General features: G+C 47.7%; 1 protein-coding gene across 16 annotated transcripts in view; it reads left to right on the top strand.

Moving 5' to 3' along the window:
• Hdlbp (high density lipoprotein binding protein) overlaps positions 1-23,865 on the top strand; it is a 69,956-nt gene extending 46,091 nt beyond the window's left edge. For 12 of the 16 annotated variants that reach the window (XM_017596623.3, XM_063267678.1, XM_063267682.1 and 9 more), the window contains 23 exons: positions 348-554; positions 688-903; positions 1,541-1,747; positions 2,444-2,551; positions 3,620-3,724; positions 4,178-4,256; positions 6,131-6,270; positions 7,714-7,818; positions 8,276-8,389; positions 9,147-9,233; positions 9,357-9,488; positions 10,401-10,619; positions 13,161-13,382; positions 13,459-13,677; positions 14,199-14,337; positions 15,815-15,969; positions 16,813-16,917; positions 17,141-17,275; positions 18,181-18,324; positions 20,576-20,761; positions 20,937-21,053; positions 21,296-21,424; positions 21,562-23,865. In XM_017596623.3, the coding sequence (XP_017452112.1) occupies positions 348-554; positions 688-903; positions 1,541-1,747; positions 2,444-2,551; positions 3,620-3,724; positions 4,178-4,256; positions 6,131-6,270; positions 7,714-7,818; positions 8,276-8,389; positions 9,147-9,233; positions 9,357-9,488; positions 10,401-10,619; positions 13,161-13,382; positions 13,459-13,677; positions 14,199-14,337; positions 15,815-15,969; positions 16,813-16,917; positions 17,141-17,275; positions 18,181-18,324; positions 20,576-20,761; positions 20,937-21,053; positions 21,296-21,424; positions 21,562-21,648 (3,357 nt within the window). In that variant the 3' untranslated portion in view covers positions 21,649-23,865. The remainder of the gene's footprint in view (positions 1-347; positions 555-687; positions 904-1,540; positions 1,748-2,443; positions 2,552-3,619; positions 3,725-4,177; positions 4,257-6,130; positions 6,271-7,713; positions 7,819-8,275; positions 8,390-9,146; positions 9,234-9,356; positions 9,489-10,400; positions 10,620-13,160; positions 13,383-13,458; positions 13,678-14,198; positions 14,338-15,814; positions 15,970-16,812; positions 16,918-17,140; positions 17,276-18,180; positions 18,325-20,575; positions 20,762-20,936; positions 21,054-21,295; positions 21,425-21,561) is intronic. The other 4 variants (XM_063267684.1, XM_063267685.1, XM_039084167.2 and 1 more) reach the window with 2 other exon arrangements.
• Positions 23,866-26,562: the final 2,697 nt, after the last annotated feature.

Genomic DNA, 26,562 nt, shown 5'->3' with positions numbered 1-26,562 from the left:
CTATACCCTCTAAATCACACTTTAACAAAGTGGAGGTTGTTGATTTTTAGAGTCTTAAGGTTTCCTCCTTGTTACAAATCTTAAGAATTTAATAAAATAGTGATGTCTCCACTCAGGCCGGTCGCTGTTTCCTCGTCTCCTGTGGAGAAGTCTAAGCAGTGGACTTGAAGTGGCCTAGCTGGGGGCAGGTGGGCTCCCTGTCACCATAGCGTGGGGTCTGAGCTCTCTCACGGTTATAATGGGATGAGACATGGTTGGTGAACATTCTAGTCAGAGAATATTTCAGAAGAATATGCTCTATCAGAGCCATAAGTAGAGTGTGTTGTTGTTAATCTCTCCTGTTGCAGGCCTCAGCCACTGTTCCCATTCCTAAAGAGCACCACCGCTTTGTTATTGGCAAAAACGGAGAAAAACTACAAGACTTAGAACTGAAAACTGCAACCAAAATCCAGATCCCACGCCCAGATGACCCCAGTAATCAGATCAAGATCACTGGCACCAAAGAAGGCATCGAGAAAGCTCGCCATGAGGTCCTTCTGATCTCTGCTGAGCAGGTGAGGCCTCTGAGTGTCCTATGGTCCCGCACCCTGCCACCTGCCCAGCACAGAAGCAGCATGTGCAGGGGAGGCCCTGACTGCAAGGCCTCTCTGCTGCAGGTATTCTCATCAGTTCACTCTGTCCTTCCAGGACAAGCGTGCCGTAGAGAGGCTAGAAGTGGAGAAGGCCTTCCACCCCTTCATCGCTGGGCCGTACAATAGACTTGTGGGTGAAATCATGCAGGAGACAGGGACGCGAATCAACATCCCTCCACCCAGTGTTAACCGTACAGAAATCGTCTTCACTGGAGAGAAGGAACAGCTGGCTCAGGCTGTGGCTCGTATTAAGAAGATTTATGAGGAAAAGGTACAGTATTTGAGGTGGCAGAGCCCATGGATAGAACAGTTAATGGAATTTAGGTGTGGGAATTTGGCTAATACCACAGCTACCCTTTTGCCCTTGGGTACAAAGCTTGCTATGTATATACCTGAGTGTCTGTGTTTAGTGGTTGGTGGCCATATTTCCTTCCTGGCCTGTTGGGTACACTGTAGAGTGGTATCCTGTGTTTTATGTGTGTATCCTTTCTAAGATCTATAACTACACAGGTAGTTTGCTACCTCAGGATTGGTACATAATTTTTGAGGTGGTATTTTAGCTTATTCTGACTTTGAGTTTGGAAAGAGTAGGGCTGTCGAATAACTCTGTAGTAGAGCACTTGTCTAACAAGCACAGCCCTATGTCAAACTCCAACATTGTAAGAAAAAAGTAAGGAACAAATGGAAAGCGTGTGGCTTACTTACTCAAAACATGACCAGACTCAGGGGCAGCCCAGTAGTGAGAAGTAGGATGTTGGGGGAGGCTGGTCCGTGTCTCTACTTACTCAGGACTGCTTCTCAGTCCCGTTTGGACTTCGTTGGCCGTGATGGATGGATGGACAGACAGTCTGTTCATGCTGCCCATGCCCCAGATGTTCCCTGCTGACTGCCTTGTCCTGCTCTTACAGAAGAAGAAGACTACGACCATTGCGGTAGAGGTGAAGAAATCTCAGCACAAGTATGTCATCGGGCCGAAGGGCAACTCACTGCAAGAGATCCTGGAAAGAACTGGAGTCTCCGTTGAGATCCCGCCCTCAGACAGCATCTCCGAGACTGTGATACTTAGAGGCGAGCCTGAAAAGCTGGGACAGGCATTGACTGAAGTCTATGCCAAGGTAGCTTCCTCTAAGATTAAACTGTGCTCTGATAATTCCTAGGGAGGGGCCCACCCCATTGTGGATTAGCTCTTTGTTAGAATATCCTGGAGACCCAAGCACAGTAAATGTGCCCAATTGTGTGTGTTTATGTGAGCGTGCGCATGTGTATGTGTATGTGCCAGTGTTGGTGTACATAAAGGCCAGAAGACAGTCTTGGGTATCATCACTCAGGCGGTCCAAGTCTGCACCCTGTGATTTTGCGAAACTATCTCTTGACATGGAGCCTCCCAGTGGGCTGGGTGGGCTAGAAGACAAACACAAGCCCCAGAGCATTTTATCTCTCCAGTCATGAGATTACACACTCATGGCCACATCCTGCTGTGGGGGTCAAAATCAGGTCCCAGAGCTCACACAAGCACTCTACTGAGCTGAGTCCCAGTCCCACCTCTAGACTATTATATTTGGGTTTGTTTTCGTTTCTTTGTTTGTGTATTTTAGTAAGATTGACTATGTTAGACCAGGCTTTCCTCAGACCTCTTAGAGATCTACCTGCCTCAGTGACCTCAGTACTAGGATTAAAGCATTTCACCATCATACCTGGTTTGACCTATGTTTTATCATAAACTTGAACTCCGCAAACCCACAAGTCTGTTTCCCTGTTTTTTTTTTTTTGTTTGTTTGTTTGTTTGTTTTTGTTTTTTTTTTTTTGCCTAGGCCAACAGTTTTACAGTCTCCTCAGTCTCTGCCCCTTCCTGGCTTCACCGTTTCATCATTGGTAAGAAAGGGCAGAACCTGGCCAAAATCACTCAGCAAATGCCAAAGGTAGGGAAATGTTTTCAATCTGGTATCTTGAGATTGTCTGACATGGTTTTGGTTTTGCTATTTGTCCTGTGACTGCGTTGAAGACTGGAACAGTGTTGAACTTGAGTTATCCTGTTGATATAGTCACCTTCTATGAATAACTGTGGAAGAGCATAATAAATGTTTTTAGGCATATGCACTATTTTTTGGTCTTTGTAACCAGAGAGAGTTTTAATTAATAGGTTTGATAAATGTCTTAAGTGTGAATTTAGTAATTACAGTAGAATGGCGTCATAGTGGTGTGAAGAGCACCACTTGGAAGGGGACTGAGTTGTTTGTAAGCGACTTCCCAGGAGACCGCAGAGAGCCTGCTGTCACTCCTGCTCCTATTCGTTGACATTAGTGTCGTCTGGCCTCCTTGTCATTTGAGGGTTTCTAGCCTTAGAATTACTAATGATTTACTTAGATACAGGCAAACGCTCTCCCTTTCTGTACCTCACTTCTGTGTGTTAGAAACAGCACAAGAGAGGCCTGTTCACCTGAAAAGTGAGTCTGACTCTGTCCCGTTGTTTTTAACATTTCTGTCCTTGGGCTGAGGAAATAGCGTAGCCACTAAAGCATTTGCTGTGAAAGTGTGAAGACTAGAGTTTGGATCCTCAGGCGTGATGGCAGCCTACCTGTAGCTGGAATCTCAGAAGGTAGAAATGGTCCTCTGGTTTGATTGAGGGAACTTGCCTCTTGAATAAGGTGAAAGGGTCATCAAGGATGACCGACCCTTAACATCTACTTCAGGTTCCTACAGACAGATAAGCACATGGGTCTACACACAAAAATGAAAAAGAAATATTGTTCGTCTCATCTGTCTTATTCCTTGTACAATCAAAGTGAAGTCTGCCTTCCCAAGGGAGAAGTGTTCCTGAGAACATGAGCAGTGGTGTATTAGAGCTCAGCCTGTGGTGTTGAGTGCCGTCCTTCAGCTCTTCCTTTCAGCTCTGCTGTTGTCAGTGGATGAGACTCTCACTACCTGTATACTGCACAATAGCTGTTTCTTTGGCCTTGGCCATTCCTTCTCTCATTTTGGTCTGGTAGGTTCACATTGAGTTCACAGAAGGTGAGGACAAGATCACCCTGGAGGGCCCCACAGAAGATGTGAATGTAGCCCAGGAACAGATTGAAGGAATGGTCAAAGACCTGGTAAGTGCCCTCTAAGAAGACATTTGCTAGCCACAAGGGAGGCTCTGATAGGGTGGGACATGTAGAAATCTTGTCACTCGGGTCTTCTGTGGGTGGTCATGGAAACAAAAAGTGCCTGAGGCCCCAGAAAGAAACTATTTTCAGGTTGGAACCTTTGAGGGTGACGAGGGGACAATTTTCCATCAATTCCTGGTTGTCGAGATAGAAGGGTTAAGTCCTGCCAGGTGGTGGTGGCAATACCTTTAATCCCAGCACTCAAGAGGCAGGAGCAAGTGATGTCTGAGTTTGAAACCAGCCTAGTCCACAGAGTGAGTTCCAGGACAAACAGAGCTACACAGAGAAGCCCCATCTCAGGAAAGTAAGGGCAAGTCCTGGTGTCTTCTGATTTCTAAATGAGCAGACATGTCTTGGAATGGAAGCATTCATCTGTTGATGTTCATTCTTCCCTTGTAGATTAATCGGATGGACTATGTAGAGATCAACATTGACCATAAATTCCACAGACACCTCATTGGGAAGAGTGGAGCCAACAGTGAGTAAGGCTGACAGGGTGGCAGGCCAACACCCTACAGCCCTCGGGAAGGCCTCTCTGAGGACCTTCGTGACTTTCTTGCTTCAGCCTTCTGAGTGCTGAGTAAAAGGGCCCGACAAGGTACTACTGTCGTAGAAATTGGTGCAGCTTCTTCCGTCTTCCTAAGGAGACCACTTGCCTTTTCCCTTTTGGCTGAGGTAAATCGTCACTTTCAGACATCAGCCCTCCCTAGCAGGAATGTGTGTCTTTACAGTCCCCCTCCTGCTATACTTAGCCCACCAGTGTTTGTGTGGCTCCTGCAGTCAATCACCTTCCAGACCTGTGGCCATGTCCATGAACTCAGCAGAACACTATTGAGTGAATAGTCATAGACTATCTCAAAGTAGGGTTTTGACATCATTAGTTCAGATTGCAGGAACAGCAAAAGAATGCACTGACTTCAGTAACATGTTCAGGTGAGCCGCCTCCCCTCCCTACCCCAGGTTGAGTGCTGGAAATCAAATCCAGGCTCTTGAAAGTGCTAGGCCAAGAAATCCTTCACCCGCAGACTAGGTATCTGTTCCTAGATAGGGCATTATATAGCCTAATCGAATTGGTGATCTTCCGGCCTCCTGAGTCCTGAGAGCCAGGATCACAGTGTATATCACTGCTCAGGTCTTTTTTTTTTAATCTACCTTTCCTATATGGCTATACTTTGCTTGTTCTTGAAACAACTCCATGCTATAGAGTTTCAACAGATCCTTCTGCTGCTTTTCCCTTTTTGTTACTTGTAAATATAAGCCTGTTTGCACCACAGTCATCTGTGAAGAGGCATCCTCTCTGGCCTTATGACAGTGGCAATTGGCTAGCACAATGACCTCAGTTGGTATTTATTTCACGGGCAGCTTGAGTCTTGTATGTATATACCACCAACTTGCTTTTAGGATTTTCTTTTTGTTTTAGTTAGCTGTAGAATTTACTTAGTTGATATACAGAAGTTATTGTTGTACAATTCTGAAGTTAATTTCTGCTCACTAGGAATTGAGAACTGTAGCATGTTCAAAGTACTATGTTCTACAGTTACAAACCCCCATTTTCTTCCATAAACTGAAGTCTGCTGCTTATTCATACCCATCCCACCTCAGCCTCTTACTTACTCTGGAATAGTGGTCACATCGGTCCTACCAGATTATGTCGTCTGATATCTGCTGTTGAGCCCATCTTGAGCTTCACTTTTCCTGACTGCACCATGGACAGGTCACCGTGTTCTGTTCAGAGAAAGTGATGGGAGGAGATTTTGTAACTCTGTTTTACAGAAGGCACCGAAGCTTTCAGATCTTGTCAACACTTAGCTTGGAGTCACTGAATAGCAGCATAGTCTCTTAGTATACTAATCCCTAGCCATGATCTCTTGAAGGGGCCCCAGAGCAATTTTAAATGCACACCTTTAATTTCAGACTCAAGAGGGCAGAGGCAGTCAGATATCTGAGTTGGAGGCCAGCCAGGGCTATTTATTGGGACCCTGACTTTGCCGGGGTGAATTGGGTCCTTATTTTATACGTTATTTTAGTTTCCAGTTTTACTTGCATATTTGTCCCTGGTGTATTTTAGATATTCTGAGACCATATGTATGCCCAAGACCAGCTGGGTTTCATACTAACTGACTTCATTTGAAGTTCTTATGGCAGACACAGCTTATACTCAAAGCTGGAAGACCCATGCCCTAGAAAGTCCACAACCTGTGAAGAGCACAGCCAGGTTGTTTGTTTATTAAACATTCATACTGTTGTTTTGATTAGTGGGCATAGTAAAGCTTGACCCTCATCCTCCGGCTGTCAGTCATTAGTAGACTGCCATTCCTTTTATGTTCAAGATGTATTTCTTTTTATCTTAAGTCAACAGAATCAAAGACCAGTACAAAGTGTCTGTGCGCATCCCCCCTGACAGCGAGAAGAGTAACCTGATCCGAATTGAGGGAGACCCACAAGGTGTGCAACAGGCCAAGCGGGAGCTGCTGGAGCTTGCTTCTCGCATGGTAAGCCAAGCTCCCAGTCCCTGCCCAAGAGGTGCTTCTGAGGAAAGGCCGGGCTGGAATTGTAGTCCTGGAGCCTGGAATTCTCCAAAGCACATCTTACTGACTCTCTGAGGCCATGTTCTTCTGCTGTCCTCTCCCAATGACGGCGGTCTTGCTGCTCGTCCAAGTGTAGACGAGAACAGAGATCCCATATCCCTGGCTACAGCTTCACAGATGGGCTGTCATTTCTAAACTTTAAAAGTCACTAAGAGGTGACTCTGTGTGGCCAGACTTGAGAATCACTGCAGCCTCAGTCCCTATGGGCCTAGGACACCCAGTAATGAGGCTCATGCTGCAGTGATCCCAGACCACTTGTCTGCTAGTCAGATACAGCAGTTGTGCTGCAGTGGTTCCTGACTGCCTTTAAGAGTCCAAAACAGTTGATCAGGACCTGATAATTAGTCCCAATTCATGTTCTTTCCTCTTTCCCATGCAAAGAACCTCAAATTGGAAGAAATTTTTTGTTTTGTTTTAAATTACTTAGTATGTCTGTGTGGGGGTGTTGGATCTCCTGGAACAGGAGTTACAGACAGTTGTGAGCTACCATGTGGTTGCTGGGACTTGAACCCAGGTCTTCAGGAAGAGCAGCCAGTCCTCTTAACCACTGAGCCATCTCTCCAGTCTTTGAAGAAATGTTTTATGGGAAATGAGTTTTACTTTTTTCATTGTAATCCAAGGCAAGGTCCAGCCTTTGGCTGTCCTGACTGTCCCTGAGGTTAATATCCAGGCTGGGATGCACTTTTGTTATCAGTGGCCCCTCTCGCCCTGTGGACCCTGCCCTGGAGTGTCCTCAGCCTGTACTGTGGCCCTAGAGTGTCCTCAGCCTGTACTGATTGTTATCAGATACCGATCTGACCCACCGCAGTTCTTAACAATGTCTTACAGGCTGACTGGTGTTCTTTCTGGATTCTGTATCAGCCTGTTGTTCTTCCTTCTGACATTTCAGTGGGGACAGTGAAGGACATTGAGACGGGTGTGAGTTCAGTGCCCTATAATGAGCCACTCCTTTTTAATTGCCCAAGTAGGGAATGTAGTCCAGGCCCATTGTACTCAAGGAGTATTTCCCTGCTGTGTCGAGTGTTAACCTCCTTGTTGTTCTGGTGGAAACTAGTGAGTGCTTCCTGCTCATTTTTAGTGGTTAATGCTACTGTGACTGCACTCAGTGACTGAAGAGCTCTGCAGTTCATCCTTTTATTGTACTATGTTCAGGAAAATGGCACACCTCAAGGATAATGTAATGTGGCGAGATTAAGCAGGTATCCTGGAGTAGGCACTCCCAATAGCATGGTGTCTCTGGAGCTGCTATAGATACTACTCAGGCACCACCTTACACGGTGCGTGGTGGTGGGGAGTTAGTAGCCTTCCTTCTGATGAATGGCATCATCCACTTTAATTATATTTTAGGAAAATGAGCGCACCAAGGATCTAATCATTGAGCAAAGATTTCATCGCACAATCATTGGGCAGAAAGGTGAACGGATTCGAGAAATTCGTGACAAATTCCCAGAGGTAAAGCTTTCCCCAAAGCACTCCCCTTTTCCTTCCTTCCTTCCTTCCTTCCTCCCTTCCTTCCTCCCTCCCTCCCTCCCTCCCTCCGTCTCATTTGTTTATTTTCCTTGGTATTGGGAGTAAAGCCCCCAGGGTGTTGTGTATGCAGTAAGTGCTCTGCTTCTGAACTACACTGCCAACCCCAAAGCATTCCCTAACTTATAGAAGTGATAACAGTTTTCCCTTAGGGAATTTTCATTATTTCCCTTGTAAAAACCATAGGCTCATAGGCACACAAATCACAGCAAGTGTATGCATTGTGCTCTGGGGACAACTTTGAGGAGTTAGTTCTCTTCTATGTGAGTTGTGAGTTCAGGACACCAGAATCAGTGGCAAAAACCCTTACCCACTGATCTGTCTTGCTGCCCCAATACTCAGTCTTAGAATAATTGTGCGCTGTCCCAATGATTTGTTTTAGGTGATCATCAACTTTCCGGATCCAGCACAAAAGAGTGAGATTGTTCAACTCAGAGGCCCCAAGAATGAGGTGGAGAAATGTACCAAGTACATGCAGAAAATGGTTGCAGACCTGGTAGGTGACTTTATGCACCCCCTGGGGTTGGGGAGACGGATTCTGCCCTAAAGGGTGGTCTGCTGTCTCCGGGGCTTGGAACAAAGAGGTGGTAGGACCTCAATGTCTTGCTTACACCGTCCTAATGATCAACTTGTATGTGGGAGATTCCAGTGTACCATACTCCCCTCCCCCTTTTTTTCCTTGTGAGGATCTTATAAAATACCCAGGTAGAGAACCTGCCCCATTTGGTAAGGAGAGAGAGAGAACACAGGTGTAGAGAATAATGTACTGAATTGACTGTCTTTCTCAAAAATTGAACTGGGAAGGGAGGCATAATTGCACATTTCTGTAATCCTAGCCTGCAGAAGCAGGGAAACTTGAATTAAGGCCTTCCTGGAGGGAGGAAAAAAATAATTCTTAAAAAATAAAAATAAAAATGTAAAACCGAGAGGCTTAGAAATTGAAAAATGAATTTATGGAAAAACCACAAGTCACCATGGCTCATGGTCACACAGGGTTCCATTGTAGTTTTTGCCTCTCTTGAGAGGCATCACTGAACTGCTCCAAATTCTTTGTCCAGCCACTTTCTTAGAACTTTCTATAAGGGCTTTCTGTAAGTTGATACACTGAGTTAAATAGTACAACTCATTTCATTTTTCCTCATGGTAGACAAGTAGGTGGGGAGAAAAGTAGGCTAAGTCTGTCTGTGGGTGGTATGGCCTTTGGGGGTAAGGGGAGACTTGACCCTCTGACATGAATCCTCTTTGTCTTTAAGGTGGAAAATAGCTATTCAATTTCTGTACCGATCTTCAAACAGTTTCACAAGAATATCATTGGGAAAGGAGGTGCAAACATTAAAAAGGTGATGGGGTCATCTTGCCCCGGCCCTAAAGCCCTTGTGGATTAGAAAGCTGGGCTGGCCTTCCTAGCCCTGTACAGAAATGTGTCTACCGTAGGAGAACTCGTCTATGTGCCTCTCCTTTAGATTCGTGAAGAGAGCAACACCAAGATTGACCTTCCTGCCGAGAACAGCAACTCGGAGACCATTGTCATCACTGGCAAGCGAGCCAACTGTGAAGCCGCCCGGAGCCGGATCCTGTCCATCCAGAAAGATCTGGTAACGGGGGTATTTCTGGATGGGCTCCTCATTCATCTCTTGTTTGTAAGGTTTCTGCCAGAACCTTCCAGGCTCATTTTAAAAGTCTTGAGCTTTAAGCCTGGGGAGTGTTACCAAGTGTTCAGCAGCTCTCTGCTTGTCCTCCTCAGTTCTTTCCTACTTGGCATGACACCAGCGATGCCACCTGTCCTCAGGCCTGAGCCAGTCCTAGCTTATTAGATATTGTCCTTTTGATAATTTTATACTACTTGAAAATCATTTCTGGGGCTGGAGAAAGGGCTCAGTGTAAAGTGCTTGCTAAGCAAACTTAAGGTCATGATTTCAGAACCTCAGAAATCACATGAAGCCAGGTAATTGAGTACACATCTGTAATTCAGTGTGTGTACACACATCAAGATGGGGACTGGAGACAGAGTCCACAGTCTCACAGACCAGTTAGCCTAGCATGTGTAGTGGGTAAAAAAGAGGCCCTGTCTCAAACAAGGTGGCAGATGGGAATGAACACCCCAGGTTGATTGTCCTCTGCCCTCCACATGTGCCTACATTCACTCACGTCATACACATGACTTTTAAAAAGGAAAGCAAACTGTATTTCAAGTGACTACTGAATTTTGTTTAACTTTTTAAAAATTAACACACAAGCTGTACATGTTTGCATTGTGCAGTATGATAATGTTGATGTTGATACAGTCCTGGACTCTTCCTGTGTGTGACTTCCCATTGCATGGGAAAGCCGTGTCTTTCCTAGTATGCTTTGTAGGCATTACTGCTGACCTCTCCCCAGCACGGCTCAGAGTGTGTCCACCCACTCTTGTGTCTTCAGACACTTTCAAGCTGTAGCTGCATTCTTTTCTTCAGGCCCTCTTACCACACAGCAGTGTAATCTCCTCCCGATGCTCTATTTGATTTCAGGCCAACATAGCTGAGGTGGAGGTCTCAATCCCTGCCAAACTACACAACTCTCTCATTGGCACCAAGGGTCGTCTGATCCGCTCCATCATGGAGGAATGTGGTGGCGTCCATATTCACTTTCCTGTGGAAGGTTCTGGTAGTGACACTGTTGTCATCAGGGGTCCTTCCTCAGATGTGGAGAAGGCCAAGAAGCAGCTTCTGCACCTGGCTGAGGAGAAGGTGAGCAGTGCAGTTCCCTTCTCAGTGAGGGAAGCCTTCAGTGTTCTTCCTTTGGGGTGATTCAGAAACAGCTCTATAGGTTCCGATCCCATTCCGGGCTGTGTTCGAGACACTGACGTCCACTACCATGTGTTGAGCACCACCTTATTCCAGAGACTTTCCTTGGCCCTTCTCTTAATCCCCCGTGGACTTATATGTCAGTGTACGTCTTTAATCCCAGCATTCTGGAGGCAGAGGCAGGCACATCCCTGAGTTCCAGGCCAGTAAAGGGTACATAGTGAGACCTGTCTCAACAAATAGTCTTGTGGATCTGAATATCAACTCTGATGCTTGCACAGCACTGTGGGTTGGGATGGCCAGCCTTACAGGAAGCTTGGATGGCAGCTGATGGGGGCTCGTTCAAGTTTGGTCTCTGGGTTTTTTTGTTTGTTTGTTTTTTTTTTTTTTTTTTTTTTTCCGGAGCTGGGGACCGAACCCAGGGCCTTGCGCTTGCTAGGCAAGCACTCTACCACTGAGCTAAATCCCCAACCCCGCTGGTCTCTGGTTTTTAATTATGTTTTCTAATTACGGGGGTGGGGGACGGAGTAGAAATAGTTTGGTTAAATACTTCTCTGATCTAGAGTCCGGGTCCTAGCATCCATATCACTGGTGGCTCGCAACCTACTGAAGATCCAACACCAACCTTTGAAGGCAGCTGCGTGTGTGTGTGTGTGTGTGTGTGTGTGTGTGTGTGTGTGTGTGTGTGTGTGTATGCAGAAATAATTCTTTTTAAATCTAAAAAAGCTAGGGAGATAGTGTACCACACAACCATGAGGACTAGAGTTTGGATCCTCAGAACCCATATAAAAACCAGGTGGGCAAGCCCATCTGAATCTTCATTCATGGGAGCTGAGGCGTCCAGCACAGGATGGCTAGCACCATCACGCCATTCTCGCTAGCAGGAATGGCAGGCTCCAGATTGAGAGAGCCCAGTTTAATATAAATGGAGCGGTAGGTAGTTAAGGAAGACACCCAGAGTTAATGTTGAACACCACCACACACACGAAAAATTTGTATTAAAAATTGCTTAGACTGTTTTCTACACAGACTGAACTTTTATTTCTGTTTTTAGTGATACTATAAATGAAAAATTTCAATTTCCTGTGGTTAGCATGTAGAAATACATTATTTATACATATACAAAATAATTATGAAATCCCATAACATCTTTGTTTTTTGTTTTTTTTTTTTTTTTTTGGTTCTTTTTTTCGGAGCTGGGGACCGAACCCAGGGCCTTGCGCTTCCTAGGCAAGCGCTCTACCACTGAGCTAAATCCCCAACCCCGTATGTTTTTGTCTTACATGTAAAACTCACGTGTCTGTGAGTAGGCACACGTGTCCCCCTAGCATCTGGTGGAAGAGTTGAGGGGCAGCCTTGCAGAGCTGACCCTTAGATGTGGTCTGCCATGGGTCTTTTGCAGCTACTCACCGATAAGTACAACAGACATTCCCTTTTCCCCCGGGCTTGAGACTGTCTGGGGAATTTGGGTTGTCAGGCACTTGGTCTGGATGCACTGACATAGCTGTGCGTGGTGTCCCATTTGCTTTTGTTTTGTGTGTGAACGCTCAGCCAACCTCGAGGGTTTGCTGAAGTCACCTAGTTGATTTACTTTTGTGGCATAGCCGGCCCAAACTTGAGATGCTTCTGCCACAGGCTCTTATTCTGGGATTGCAGGTGTTGCCACCACATTCATTTTTAAATAATGTTGTATGTAGACATCTTTATCTAAAAAGTAACAGACTTTTATGGTGGTATTTGGTGAAACTAGTGCTTTAAAAAAATTAACAAAAGTAAATTCTTCAAATTGTGTGCACTACTCGGTTCTTTTTTCTTCCATATTCTTCATGCAGTGGGTCAGGTGACATCCAAGGTTAGTCAGGCTGGCCCTGCAGATCCCTCTATTTTTTTCTAGTGAGTGCCAGGACGTCTGGAAATAGGTCATACAGTGTCCAGCTCTTGTTGTACCCTGCTTTCTTGGTGTGAAACAAGGGCTTTATGCTACCGTGGGTGAGGGCAGTCTCAACTGTAACCTTAATGGCTGGTGGCTCTCCCAAGCTTGAGCTGGTGAGTTGCTGCTGTGCACTGGCTACTCTGAAGTCTGTGGGAAGGAACAGGGCTGGCCTGTGTGAAAGTATGTGAAAAAGTGGAAGAGCCATGGCCTAATCTCCTCAGGGCATGCACTCTGCTAGTTTGCTACCACACATTGGCAAGCCTCTAGTGTGTAACAGATAGCTTGGAGAAGTTTAGTCATTGCTGATAAATATGAGAACCAGGGTAATCTCTGCATCTTTCTCATTTCTGTGGAGAAAAAAATGACAGTCTTGTCTGGATGTTACCATTTGAGGTAAAAGATGTAATGATTTTATGGGATGTGGGACAGTCATAAACACAGGACACTGAAGATGCATGAAGAGAGCCCACCTATTTCTCAGCACTCTTGTTCACACACTGTGGTCCAGGCAGGCTGTGTGGGGCAAACATACATGAAGTTTGTTTCTGCAGCAAACCAAGAGTTTTACTGTGGACATCCGAGCCAAGCCAGAATACCACAAATTCCTCATTGGCAAAGGGGGAGGTAAAATCCGCAAGGTGCGTGACAGTACTGGAGCCCGCATCATATTTCCGGCTGCTGAGGATAAGGACCAGGACCTGATAACAATCATAGGAAAGGAAGATGCTGTCCGTGAGGCACAAAAGGAGCTGGAAGCATTGATCCAGAACCTGGTAGGTAGCAAGCCTTAGTGCTGCTCATGACACTGAGAAAGTAGGTCTTCTTCAATTCCTTCTTTCCACATTACAGGATAATGTGGTTGAAGACTACATGCTGGTGGACCCCAGACACCACCGCCATTTTGTTATCCGAAGAGGACAGGTATTACGAGAGATTGCTGAAGAATATGGCGGGGTGATGGTCAGCTTCCCACGCTCTGGCACACAGAGTGACAAAGTCACTCTCAAGGGTGCCAAAGACTGTGTGGAGGCAGCCAAGAAGCGAATTCAGGAAATCATTGAGGATCTGGTGAGTGTCCAAGGGACTCTGATATGGCTGTGGTCACCATTGTGTGTCAGAGTGAATCCATAGAATAATCACATGAAAGCACCAAGACAGCCGTTGTTTCCCCTCTTCCACGCACGTCCCTCATGGTCTTCCTTGTAAAGCCTTGTGCCCCTTCTTCTAATAGCCTGGTGCTGCTTCACTAAGTCTAAGGCACTATGGTCACACAAGGTCTTTGCTAGACTAACGTGGCTGCCCACTGGTAACTAGTGTCCCATGGGCACCTTGCTGCCAAGAGGCAGCACTTGGATGTAAAGCAGGTATTGTATATTCAATCTGTGTAATAAGAACTGTTGTGGGTTGTGGGTATCTTTTTCACTAGAACCCACTGCAGGAGACCTGCCTCTCTACCCTGTGTACCCCTCCACAGTCTCTAGGTTCTTCATTAAAGGGTTATGGAACAGTGAGGAAGATAAAATGGTAAGGAGGATGTTATTACTGGCTTGTAGAATTTGACCTTTGCTTACTCTTGTACCCTTTTTCAGGAAGCTCAAGTAACGGTGGAATGTGCTATACCCCAGAAGTTTCATCGTTCGGTCATGGGTCCCAAAGGTTCAAGAATCCAGCAGATCACTCGGGACTACAATGTTCAAATTAAGTTCCCAGACAGAGAGGAAAACCCAGGTGCGTCTGCTTAAGCTTAGCCCTGGTCACATCAGTGGTGACTATCACTGCTCCTGGAGTTGTGAAATGAGTTGGTCCTATTGGTTCTTTCTTGCCTCGTATTTTGGCGCTGGCAATGCTGTTTGGATGCTAGCCATGGATTTCAGGCCCATCCTCCTGGTCTCTAAAAGATAAGACAGGGCTATAAGATTGCTGAGAGTCTAGTTCACTCTTTTCCAGGACATGGCTTGCATAGTAGTGGGATGTTTGCTCAGCCCCATTAAAAGAACCCTGCGTACACATTGCAGGTATGTCCTCTCCAAGTTTCTTAACCACTGTCCAGAGGGCACCATTGAGGTACTCTTCTAGAATGGCTAAGCCTAACCATGCGTGTTGCCTTGTTCTGTTTAGGTAATTGGTAATAGGGCTTTAGTTGAGGGCAAGAACTAATGTGGTCAGTTGCTGAGGAAGCGTCATCTATGAGCCTCTCTCTCTCTGCCTGCTTTGCATGTGTGAGTCACAGGGTGTGGACTTTTTCTGTTGATGAGTCTTTGTTGACCTGTGTAGTCCACAAAGACCTCGCAGCCTGTAGTAGACATTTAGTGTCATTGGGTTGGTGTCCATGGTGCTTGTCGCACAGTTATTCCAGTCCATTTTCCTGAGGATGCAGACCATTTATTAGGAATCTTAGACATACTGCTATGGATTTCACCCCTGAATAATCTGTTCTCCTCAACATTGAAACATGGGGAAAATTGCATGGAATATAAAGAGTTGCCGTGTTTGCTTAGCCCCGCCTCCTGCTATAGATTTTTTTTCTCTCTCAGTTTGAGTATGTGTTTATACGCTGACTTTGATCAGTTGTGGGTATTTCCTGAGAACTTAGCCAGGCAGTGGTGGCTCACGCCTTTAATCCCAGCACTTGGGAATGCAGAAGCCAGCCCAGTCTATAGAGCAAGTTCCAGGACAGCCAGGGCTACACAGAGAAACCCTTTCCCAAAAACAAAACAAAATGACTTTTGACTTGGCTGTGGTGTATTCGTCAAGATCATATCAAGTATTACACAGTTTTACTATGTAATTCATAGTCAGTGTTCTAGATTGCTAGAGTTAAAGGTGTCCTTCAGAGCCACCCTTGTCTAGCTTAATCCCAGTTCTCCCGTTATCTATTTCCTATACCTCACTTGGGTCTATGGGTTAATATTATCTGGACATTTACAAGACAGAGCTCCTTTCCAGCTAGCTTGTATCCTAATGACTGCCATGCCCCTTTATTGGGGCTTTTCCTTATTTTCTGCCATAAAGATCTTTCACAAGTCTCTGGAACCCTGTCCAGAGCTAGGTCCCTCAGACTGAGCCCTACATGGCACTGTCCTGTGGTGAGGGCTACCTCACAGCTTCCCCAGCATTAGGACTTCTTTGCGCGCCTACAGCTCACTCGTGTGTGTGATTTATATCCCTCTGCAGTTGTCGACTAGACTTTCCCCTTTTTTCCTAGTTCACAGTGTAGAGCCTTCCATCCAGGAGAATGGAGATGAGGCTGGAGAGGGCAGAGAGGCCAAGGAGACCGACCCGGGCTCTCCCAGGAGGTGTGACATCATAGTTATCTCTGGCCGGAAAGAGAAATGTGAGGCTGCCAAGGAAGCCCTGGAGGTGCGTTTGCCTGCTCTTTCTCTGCCTGGAGGTTGCAGATCCTGCTCAGACGGCAGCAAACAGTAGATCCTCTTGCTTCAGTCTTAAAAATGCAAACATTTGCTCTGTACCTTTCTTGGCTGCCCACACAGCCTAGGGAGGCCATTTCTTTTCACCAGGACTCAGGATTCTACGGTTCATTCCCTGACAGCAGTGTTAGGGTCTAGCCTCTTAGGGCTGAGTCTGTAAAAGGATCTCATGAGCTGTGAGTCAGTGTGAACTCCAGACTCCATCCATTCCTTCCCCAGCTGAAGTAGAGAGTCTACCACAGGTTTGCCAGAACCATGAGTCTTGGGTGCCGAGCCATGTAGTCAGCACCATGGCACCACAGTTTACCAGCAGTGTCTGTACAGCTGCAGCTTCTGTCGGTCGATGCTACTCAAGGGTAATTCTGAGGAGAATGGTGGTAGGCAGTATTTGTTAGAACTTGAGTGCAAGTGACTGAGCCACCTGTTGAGGAGATCCCCTTAAAACCCACATAAGCTTTGACAGAGTTGTCACAACCACAGAGGCATGCTAAGAGTTGGGCCTCTGTGTGCTATGTCTTCTTCCCAGGGAGCCTTGGCCTACTACCATGCAGAAGTAGATTGAGAGATGTAGGAGTCAGGCCTGTGCCTGCATTACCTCACACTGGGCTGCCTGTCTGTCCTGTCAGTGGTGTAATGAGATCTGTGTAGTCTGTCACCTGGTTACATAGGTAGCAGGTTCTAAAATGTACACTGTTTCTTTGGACCTGTTAGCCTTGAGCTCATAGGGCTAGTCTGCCTTCAACTCCTAGCCTAACTTCTACCACTGTCCTTGTAGGCACTGGTTCCAGTCACCATCGAGGTAGAGGTACCCTTTGATCTTCACCGCTACATCATTGGGCAGAAAGGAAGTGGAATCCGCAAGATGATGGATGAGTTTGAGGTAGAGGCTCACTGGCGTTCACTGGAGTCTATACTATGTGGGGACTGGTATCTCGAGAGAAGGCCGTGGTGCTGAGTCTCTCTAGCCCATGTTGGCTCTGCCTCCTTTTTCTTGTTCAGTCAACCACTGACCTTCCTCCCAGATCTCAGTCAAATTCCCCATGGCAAGTGAGCTTCCCTCCTTTCCGTCTGGGCCTGCACTCAAGCTGACTCTGTTATGACAGGTGAATATACATGTGCCAGCCCCCGAACTGCAGTCACACACCATTGCCATCACTGGCCTTGCAGCAAATTTGGACAGGGCTAAGGCGGGGCTACTGGATCGAGTAAAGGAGCTGCAGGCTGAGCAGGAAGATCGGGTGAGCAAGAAGGGGGCGAGCTGCCTGGGTTTGGAAAGTCTGTGTGAGAGCATGTTCCCAACACTGCGGCAGGAGGCGAAGCCAGTGTCCCTCACGACCCAAGTCGAGAGAAGTAGATGGACAGCTTAGGTCCTACAGAAGGGATAAACTATGGCACCTCATCTCAGGACAGCAGGTCACGCCTGTGCCTCTGATGGAGCTCTGTGGAGAGCTCAGAGAGGAGCTGCTCAGGAACTGGGGGCAGGCTGGGGTCAGAAGGCCACGCCAGGCAGCTGGCCCTTCAGAAAGAGAGTTTTTGGTTATTTTTTGGTTTTATTGATTTTTTGGGGGGTTTTTTGTTTGTTGGTTTGGTTCAATTTGGTTTGGTTTGGAGCAGTTTGGAGTCTAGTGAAAGGCAGAGATGGGGCATGTTTTGACTATGACCTGGTGCAGCTTAGCCATACACTATGGAGGTGTCCTCGACTGTCTATCCTGTGGATACCCTTACTGCCTTATTGGCCTCATCTGTATACCAGCCCTAAAAGAATATTTGATTCAAACTGACTCATCAAATCCTGGTTAATAAATTCCAGAAAGTAGGACTAGAACCGAAACAGGTGGCCAACTGTCCTATCCATCTCAACAGTCAACAAGCCTGCCCCAAAAGCAGGTCCATACTAGGTGAGGACAGAGCAGGACCTAAGGTTCTCAAGCCAGTGACTGACAGGGGCAGTGAAGCAGTGCCTGCCCAAGGCCTCCTGCTAGCAAGCTTGACAGTGTTTGAGGCTTGTGTTCTAAATCGGACTGAAAATGGAGCCGGCCAGGTACAGGAGGCTTCTCTTTAAATACACATGCTCGCTCCCACTCGTGAGCTTGAGCTCTCTCACTCTGTCTCTGCTCTCGGCTTCATTCCCGTTTTATTGTAGGCTTTAAGGAGTTTTAAGCTGAGTGTCACTGTAGACCCCAAATACCATCCCAAAATTATCGGGAGAAAAGGGGCAGTGATCACACAGATCCGATTGGAACATGATGTGAACATCCAATTTCCTGATAAGGACGATGGGAATCAGGTAAGACAACCATCTTATTGATTTATTATGGTTTAGAACACTTGGGCACGTGGGATTGTATTGGCCCTTACCTTGGCCTGGGTTTGGTGGTGGTGGTGGTGGTGGTGGTGGTGGTGGTGGTGGTGGTGGTGGTGGTGGTGGTGGTGGTGGTGGTGATGGTACTTTGGAGACAGGGTCTCTATGTAGCCCTGGCTGTCCTGAAGCTCACTATGTAGAACAGGCTGGCCTCAAATCACATAGATTACTACCTACCTCTGCCTCCCAAGTATACCACCATGCCTGGCTTGACTTGGAAACTAGACTTAGGCAGCTTCTGTGATGACAGGTGGACAAATCAGAAGAACAACTATCAGAGTCTGACTTCAGCTCAAGTTATGAACTAGGGCTTGCCAGCTGTGTGTTTCCTTGAAACCGTTACCTGGAGTGCAGGGCAGTTTTAAATTCCCTGGGCCTACTTTGATGCTCCTGACAGGCCAGCTTAAGCCTGCAACTGGTTCCTTCTTGAGCTGTCGTGCCTACACATGTACACACTGTGTCTACCAGTGCCTAAGACTCCGTGACCAGGTGGACAAAAGCCAGCCAGGTCTGGATTCCCTGCATCCCTATTCCTCTTGCTGTGGTCCCTGATGAGCTCTGCGCAGCTTCCTACTACATGTAAAACAATGTGAAGGGTAACCCACCACCTCACTGGGTTCTGCCCAAGTGGGCAGGGCAGTCCCATCCCACCTCAAAGTCTGCTTGTGGCCTGCCCTCACCTGTGTGTGTGGTCCTTCCCGTAGACCATACCTCTCAAGTAGCTCTACAGAGAGTGCAGCCATGACTCCTACTGACACCTCTGCCCTCTAGGCCTGTGCCAGCTCAGTGACCTTGATCACTGTGCCCACAAAGGCATCCAGTAGTCGCACTAGGCTGAGATCCTGCAGGCTGAAGTCCCCTTTGTCGTGTGTGTGTGTGTGTGTGTGTTTGTGTGTGTGTGTGTGTGTGTGTGTGTCATAGTGAGAACAATATCGTGTATTATATTGAAATGTATATAATTTGTTGTCCCCACTATACCTTGGCTCGTCTGTGAACCAAGAATGGTGTGTCATTTATGTATGTGTTTAGGGGCACACATATGCCCCAGCATGTGTGTAGAAACCAGGACAACTTGCAGGATTCGGTTTGTTTCCTTTGACCATGTAGGTTCCAAAGATTGAACTCACCATGTTTGGCAGCAAGTGCCTTTACCTACTGAGCCATCTTGCCAGCCCCAGGATCTTAAATTCACAGCTTTTTCCTGTGAGAGTTTCACTTCCACTCACAGAACTAAGTCTGTGGATTGTGCGGCCCTGCTGGGCTTGGTTTTTGTGAACTTCATTTGGATCAGTTGCCTGGCCTTCCCGAGTCTGGACAGGAAGTTCTTAGTCTGCTGCCTCTAGATCTCTTGCTTCCCTCCTAGGCTGGCTCTTTCTTTTTTTTTTTCTTTTTTTTTTTTTTTTTTTTTTTTTTTTTTTTTTTTTTTTTTTTTTTTTTTCAGAGCTGGGGACCGAACCCAGGGCCTTGCGCTTGCTAGGCAAGAGCTCTACCACTGAGCTAAATCCCCAACCCCAAGGCTGGCTCTTTCTAATGTTGTCTCCAGGAACTTGTAGTCTTGTATGTTCTATCCATTTATTTTGGACTACTGTCCTGGAAATTAAAACACCGCCACATAGTCCCTGCATTGCCTGTTGCTTTGTAAAACCAGTAAACACTCAACCACTAAGCTATCTCTCTGGCACCAAGATTATGTTTTTAATGTTTATTATCTCTGTGTGTGTGTGTGTGTGTGTGTGTGTGTGTGTGTGTGTGTACACGTGTACATGGGTGTGAGTAAACACTCAACCACTAAGCTATCTCTCTGGCACCAAGATTATGTTTTTAATGTTTATTATCTCTGTGTGTGTGTGGGGTGTGTGTGTGTGTGTGTGTGTGTGTGTGTGTGTGTGTGTGTGTGTGTACACGTGTACATGGGTGTGAGCTTATGAATGAATGCAGGTTCCCAGACCTCCTAGAGCTGGAGGCATAGTGGGCTGTCTCACACAGGTGCTAGGATCTCTGGTCTTCTGCAAGTGTGGCGACCACTCTTACCTGCTTGGCCGTCTTTCCAGCCCTGTCTAACCTGTGGTTTTATGTTAGCCATCTGAGGATGAAAATCTTCTCTAGGGAGAAGTCTGATGTGTTCAGCCATCTAGTCATCGTCTACCCTCTCCTCTGACTGCATTCTCCTTTTTAGCCCCAGGACCAAATCACCATCACAGGGTATGAGAAGAACACTGAAGCTGCCCGTGATGCTATCCTGAAAATTGTGGGTGAGCTTGAGCAGATGGTTTCTGAGGATGTTCCCTTGGATCACCGTGTGCATGCCCGAATCATTGGTGCCAGAGGCAAAGCCATCCGGAAAATCATGGATGAGTTCAAGGTGAGTCCACAAAGCCAACCGAAGCACAAGGATGAGAACTCGCGTCTTTCCCAGGGTAGTGGCAGCCTTCAGTCTCCTACCAATGCTACTGACCATGGAGCCAGGGGGGATGAGCATTTGGCGTGGAGGTCGAGAGTCTTCCCTTTAATGCCCTTTGCCACTGTGCTTCTTCCAGGTGGACATTCGCTTCCCACAGAGCGGAGCTCCAGACCCTAACTGCGTCACTGTGACAGGACTCCCGGAGAATGTGGAGGAAGCTATCGACCATATCCTCAACCTAGAAGAGGAATATGTGAGTTCTGAGCAGGCATGGTCTTAGGGCTGAGGCCCAGCCATGATCCTGGGATGACAGCCAAGTAACTGTCTGCATCCAAGTGCAAGGGCAAGCAGGGAGGTGGGTGGCTCCCCGGTGGCTGTCGGGAGAAGGCTCCACTGCCTGTGGCTGAGCAGGGAGGTGGGTGGCTCCCCGGTGGCTGTCGGGAGAAGGCTCCACTGCCTGTGGCTGAGCAGCTCCACCTTCCCTGTGCTGCTCAGCTGGCTGATGTGGTGGACAGTGAGGCGCTGCAAGTTTACATGAAGCCCCCAGCACATGAAGAGTCCAAGGCACCATCCAAAGGCTTTGTGGTGCGAGATGCTCCCTGGACCTCCAACAGCAGTGAGAAGGTCAGATGGCACTTCTGTCCTGGTTATTTGCTGTGGGCTAAGCTCGTGGGCTATGGGGCATGGGCTGGAGTTACTTAGGGCCTTTATAAAAGGGTGAGAACCACCCTGTGCTAAAGTTGTGTTCTCCCTCTCCGCAGGCTCCTGATATGAGCAGCTCTGAAGAATTCCCCAGCTTTGGGGCTCAAGTGGCCCCCAAGACCCTCCCGTGGGGCCCCAAACGATAATGATCAAAAAGAAACCTTTCCAGCCTGCTGCCCAAACCCAACCACACAATGGTTTGTCTCAATCTGACTCAGCAGCTGGACCCTCGTAAATTGTTGATGCTCCCCCTCCCCGAGGTCTCGCAGCAAAGCCTGGTGGGCTGGCCTTCTGTGGCTGCTTCCCCAGGCCTGGTCAGCACCCGCAGGCTCAGGGTCTGCTCCTGACGCTGTGCTCTGGGAAAGGCACGCCACTGCGTGAAACACTAAGCAAGGTAATCGAGCATTTCGTGATCACAGACTCCAGCTTCCTGGTCCACCCAGCATGTAGTCAGCACTCTGACCTTCACAGCAGAGCTCCACAGCGGCTAGGAGTTGACTTCCTGTGTCATGACCTCAGGAAATAAATTTCCTTGACTTTATAAAAGCCAAAACGTTTGCCCTCTTCCTTTCCCACCTCCCTCCTGCCCACCACCTGTCGCCCAGACCTTCCTCTGTTGAAAGCAGTCAGCTTCCTTTAGCTGTCAAAATCTGCTTAGCACAGGCTTCAGGATAGGAGGAAGGCATGGTATTGGACAACAAGAGGTCAGATGCCCTGGTGATAGTGGGCTGAGAGGTAGAGGGTGGCCTGGGTCCTCAGATAGTGCTCACTGTGCCCACTTTGGGTTCTGAAAGCATCAGGGGCAGCTTCAGCCTCATGATCCTATATATCTTAGAGGCACAGCTGTGTGTATGCTACTTGGGTTCCCTGTAACTGTCACAGTGGACTTGGGTGGCTTGAGACTTTGGGGAAAGGGGAGGTAGAGACTGGCTTTGGTGATGGGGAGGGGGCTCGACCCTAAGTAACAGCTCAACTTTCCCACAACCTTTTGCCTCTGCCTGCCTTGCCCAGACACCTTGTGTTCATTGCCTTCTTTCTACCTCAGCCAGTGTGGTAGTACTCTCACGTGGGTTAGTGCCACCCCAAGGCTCTTCTCTTGATGTAGACATTTCCGGTGATTCTAGGCTTGCCATTGAGTTGAGAGTGGAGGCCAGTGCTTTCCCTCAGGCCACATGATTCAGGGACTGGGCCAGAGCTGGGTGCTCATTCCCAGCCAGCCTGACCATGTAGGCTCTGGCAGGCATAGCCTGGATGCTTATGCAGTCCTGAGGAACAGACTGAAGGGGCAGGTCTCATCAATAGAGGTGGTCATTTAGCGTGGATTAAAAAGGAAGAATGAAAACAAAAGACCCCGTGCAGGGAGCACTGCTAGCTGAAGGAGAACTTTTCCTCAGGTACAAGAGTTAATTTTTGGACCACTGGCCTCCAGCTAGCTTGGCTGCAGGCCAACCTCACCGAGAAGTGGTCCCAAGTTCAGAGGACCCCTGTTAGGCTGTGGAAACTGAGGACAGATCTTTTATCTCCAGGTCATCTGATAACTAGCAACATGTCCAGTCCCAGATTCTTGGGTTACTAGAAAAGCCAGCCTGTGCCCATCTCATGGCCTTCCCTGAGAACTGTCACTTCTACTATGACACCTTTTCCCCAAGTCTTTCACTCCCCTATTTAATAACTCAGGCTTGGCTACCTGTCCCCTCTAATCCTCAGTGGATCCAGAATGGCTTTCCCAAGTCTAGCTTCTGTCCCCTGTAGATGACAGTCCCACATGTACCCCTTAGAGGAACGGTTCCAAGATGGGAAAGGAACACCTACTTGCTCAGTAGGCTGGCAGCTGGAGCAGGTGGGTGAGGCGGGGAGAGGGCTCCTGCCTTTACCTGCAGCTGGCTCTTCTCTCATCTGCATGAGATTGGGGACACCTTGCTTCCCTCCTGCCCCTCCAGCCCCCTCTTCATCTTCATTGTCATCCTACAACATCCAGTCTCTCCCTTCACCAGAAGGTAAAGTTTAAATTCTCACCACAGGATCTTGCACATCTCCTTTTATTGCTAAGTCTGTAGATGTTAGCCCTATCCTAAGCTGTTCAGGGTCTCACTCCTTTTCTCTGATTGTTAATAAGGACTATGAAATTGACTGTACCCAGGTCACCTCTCTGCAGCCTCCAAGACATTGAGGAGCCTAGGGCAGGGGTGGGGAGTGTCTTTTCCTCCTTGTTGAATGTCTTCCATGTCCTGTGTTTCCATAGCTACATCCGTCCCTTGGCCTTAACTTTGGAATTTGGAGATTATATGCAAACATGTGTAAAGGCTCATGAATATGGATGACACTGGAATTTTATAAATTCTAAAATAAAACCCGAAACCAGACGCAGTGCAATGGAGCTCCTTTTATTCCGTGTATGCGCTTTCCTGTGACTGAGTGGTGACAGTGTCCCTGAACGGTTCCCTAGTACACGGTGTGATTCTCTAGCATTTCTTAGCACTGCCCCTTCCAATGATCTGGCCATTGTGTCTCCATGAAGAAGTCTCACCTGCCCCTGTACCTTGGCCCGACCTCCCGGCCCAGTCAGTAGCTGCCCCAGAGCTGCTGCTGAGACAGCTTTGTTCAGGGAGCAGCACGGCCTTTACAAAACCTTCCACATCCACAGTTTTGTGAGTTTTCTATTGACATTCCTATGACAGGCTCCCGGCACCCAGGCTGAGGTTGGGTCTGGGAGCAGGTACCAGATCATAGGCTGTGAGAAGGAAGGGGTGGAGAGAGATGAGCATGAGTAATTAGGGAAGGCTACTATATCGCCCATGTGATAGAAAATACTGTTAGAGGGCTAAAGCAAGACTAGCCTGGCACCTCTGCTGCTGAGAAGGCTGGCGCCAGCATCTCCACCCAGAATATGCAGTCTGCAGTTAGGCACACATCTGCAAACCACAGTGAGTCCACTTTCAGGTCCCAGCCGCCAACACGCTCCTATATTATTGTAGGCAAGACCCTGTTGTCCAGTATAAGTCACTGGGAGTCTATGGGTCACTCCTGAGTGACCTATAGGAGTCTATAGGTTGTCCTAGGGGTGAGGCATACATAGGCCCAGGCCACCCTCTGTTGGTCTCAGCAGTGTGTTTACTGAGATTCCTTTGGTTAAAAGCAAGTTCTGGTCTCTGTTCTGGCGAGTTGGATATTTTAAAGGTAGAGCGAGTGAAATGAATTAGCAGTAAAAGTGAGTGCCGCATGCATTAGTGTTGCTGTGGTTTTTAAAAAACTCCACTTGCAAAAGAAGGTTGATTCTGACTTATGGTTCCAGAGGGTTAAAGCCTGTAATGGTAGAGGTGGCATTATCAGCAGGATGAAAGCTCACATCTTGACCCATAATCAATGAAGCACAGAGCACCAACCGGAACGGCTCCCACCAGCCAAGCTGTGCCACCACACTTCCCCGGATAGCATCACCAAATGAGCAGGAAGTATTCAAATGCCATATGAGACGTTTTCCATTTGAACCATTACACTGCCCAAACCTGGCCCGAACTCAGTCCCGAGAGCCCACAGTGGGAGATCTGGCTCCTCAGAGTTGTCCCCTGACTCCCACACACGAGTTGTGGCACACAGCCTCAAGTGTACTTCAAATGCCTCACGTACAGCAATGGAGCTTAAAGACCATAAAAAAAAAAAAAAAACCAGTACATGTGGGTCATGGAATAAAGGCTTTATTACTCCCTAGCAAATGCAGTCATTGAACTGGCTAGGTTGCCCAGTGGTCAGGCCACAGCTTCAGTGTGCAGCCTCAGTCTGTGTCAAATGTCAGAGTGAGCACAGCCACAGCTGAGAGGAGTTGTCAGAGTTAAGTGGAGGGGGGTGGGGGGGCATAGTTTAGGAAAGCGTTTTTCAAAGGGAGTATGTATCTTTGGCCCTTCCAAAACTGGGTGTCCCTCTTTTTTTTTTTTTCCGGAGCTGGGGACCGAACCCAGGGCCTTGCGCTTGCTAGGCAAGCGCTCTACCACTGAGCTAAATCCCCAACCCCTGGGTGTCCCTCTCATCACCAGTCCTAACAACCCTACGGCAATGAGCACGGAGAAGCAGTGACTTTGAGACCTTATTCCAGCATGGTTGAATAGCAGGAACACTGGGAGTGGGGAGGATAGGCCCACTAGGTGTCATAGGTGTCACAGGAATCTGGTTTTTGTTTCCTCTATAAGGGTTGTAAGCCTTCATCCCCAGCCCTCCACCTCAGTGCTTGCTGTGTGCTGAGTTTCTGGCCCAACACTAGAAGGCACACAGGTAAAGGGGATACTGCAGAGGCCCTTGACCTGTCAAGATAAAGAACTCATAGACAGGCCTTGGGAAGATAGGTGTGGAAGGAAAAGTAGTAAATAAGCCTAGAATGGTGGCTTGGGACTCGTGATGTCAGGTCTAAGAGCCAGGTGTGTCTGGTAATGACCATGTAAGGAAAGGCAGATGGTGGGTCTAGAGGGGTGATCTGACCCTACACTACCACAAGGAATGCTGTAAAAGAACTGAACAAAGCCCTGAGAAGGCAGGGACCCCAGAGTCTTAACCTTTCAATTGGTTATGCCATGTTGGAGGGCAGAGGGGAGATCTCATGTCCACAGTGAAGCCACTTCCTCATCACTAAGGTACAGAGGGCCCTCAACCTTTGCTTTAGGGATGGGAAAGTCATTAGTGATACTAGGGATAGGATAGGTGAAGCAAAGGAAGAACAAGATTTTCTCTGAGTGCAATGGTCCGCAAAACTGAGAAGCCACAGAAGCCAGCATTTCAAACGGCCCTTTTGCTTTTTGACATGGGGGGAAGGGTGCAGAGGGGGATGGGACACAAGTTATTGGCTCAGTGGGACTTAGGAATGGCAGTAGGGGCTATCCCCTAAGGCCAGCAGATATCTCTAAGCACTGCTGCTCCAGATCGGTAAGGAACATCTAGCAGGGGTAGTGACCAATCAGAATGTGTGAGCAGAGGACAGTGGCAGCCAAGGGTCATGGTTATTCTAAACCAAGAGTGGGGATGAGTTGAGCTGGGGCCAGGAGCACAGCCATGGTCTCCAAAAGACAGTAATG

Source organism: Rattus norvegicus, chromosome 9 (assembly GCF_036323735.1).
Source record: "Rattus norvegicus strain BN/NHsdMcwi chromosome 9, GRCr8, whole genome shotgun sequence".
Classification (NCBI taxonomy): domain Eukaryota; kingdom Metazoa; phylum Chordata; class Mammalia; order Rodentia; family Muridae; genus Rattus; species Rattus norvegicus.
Note: the sequence above shows the minus strand (reverse complement) of the source record. Positions and strands in the feature narration are given on the sequence as shown.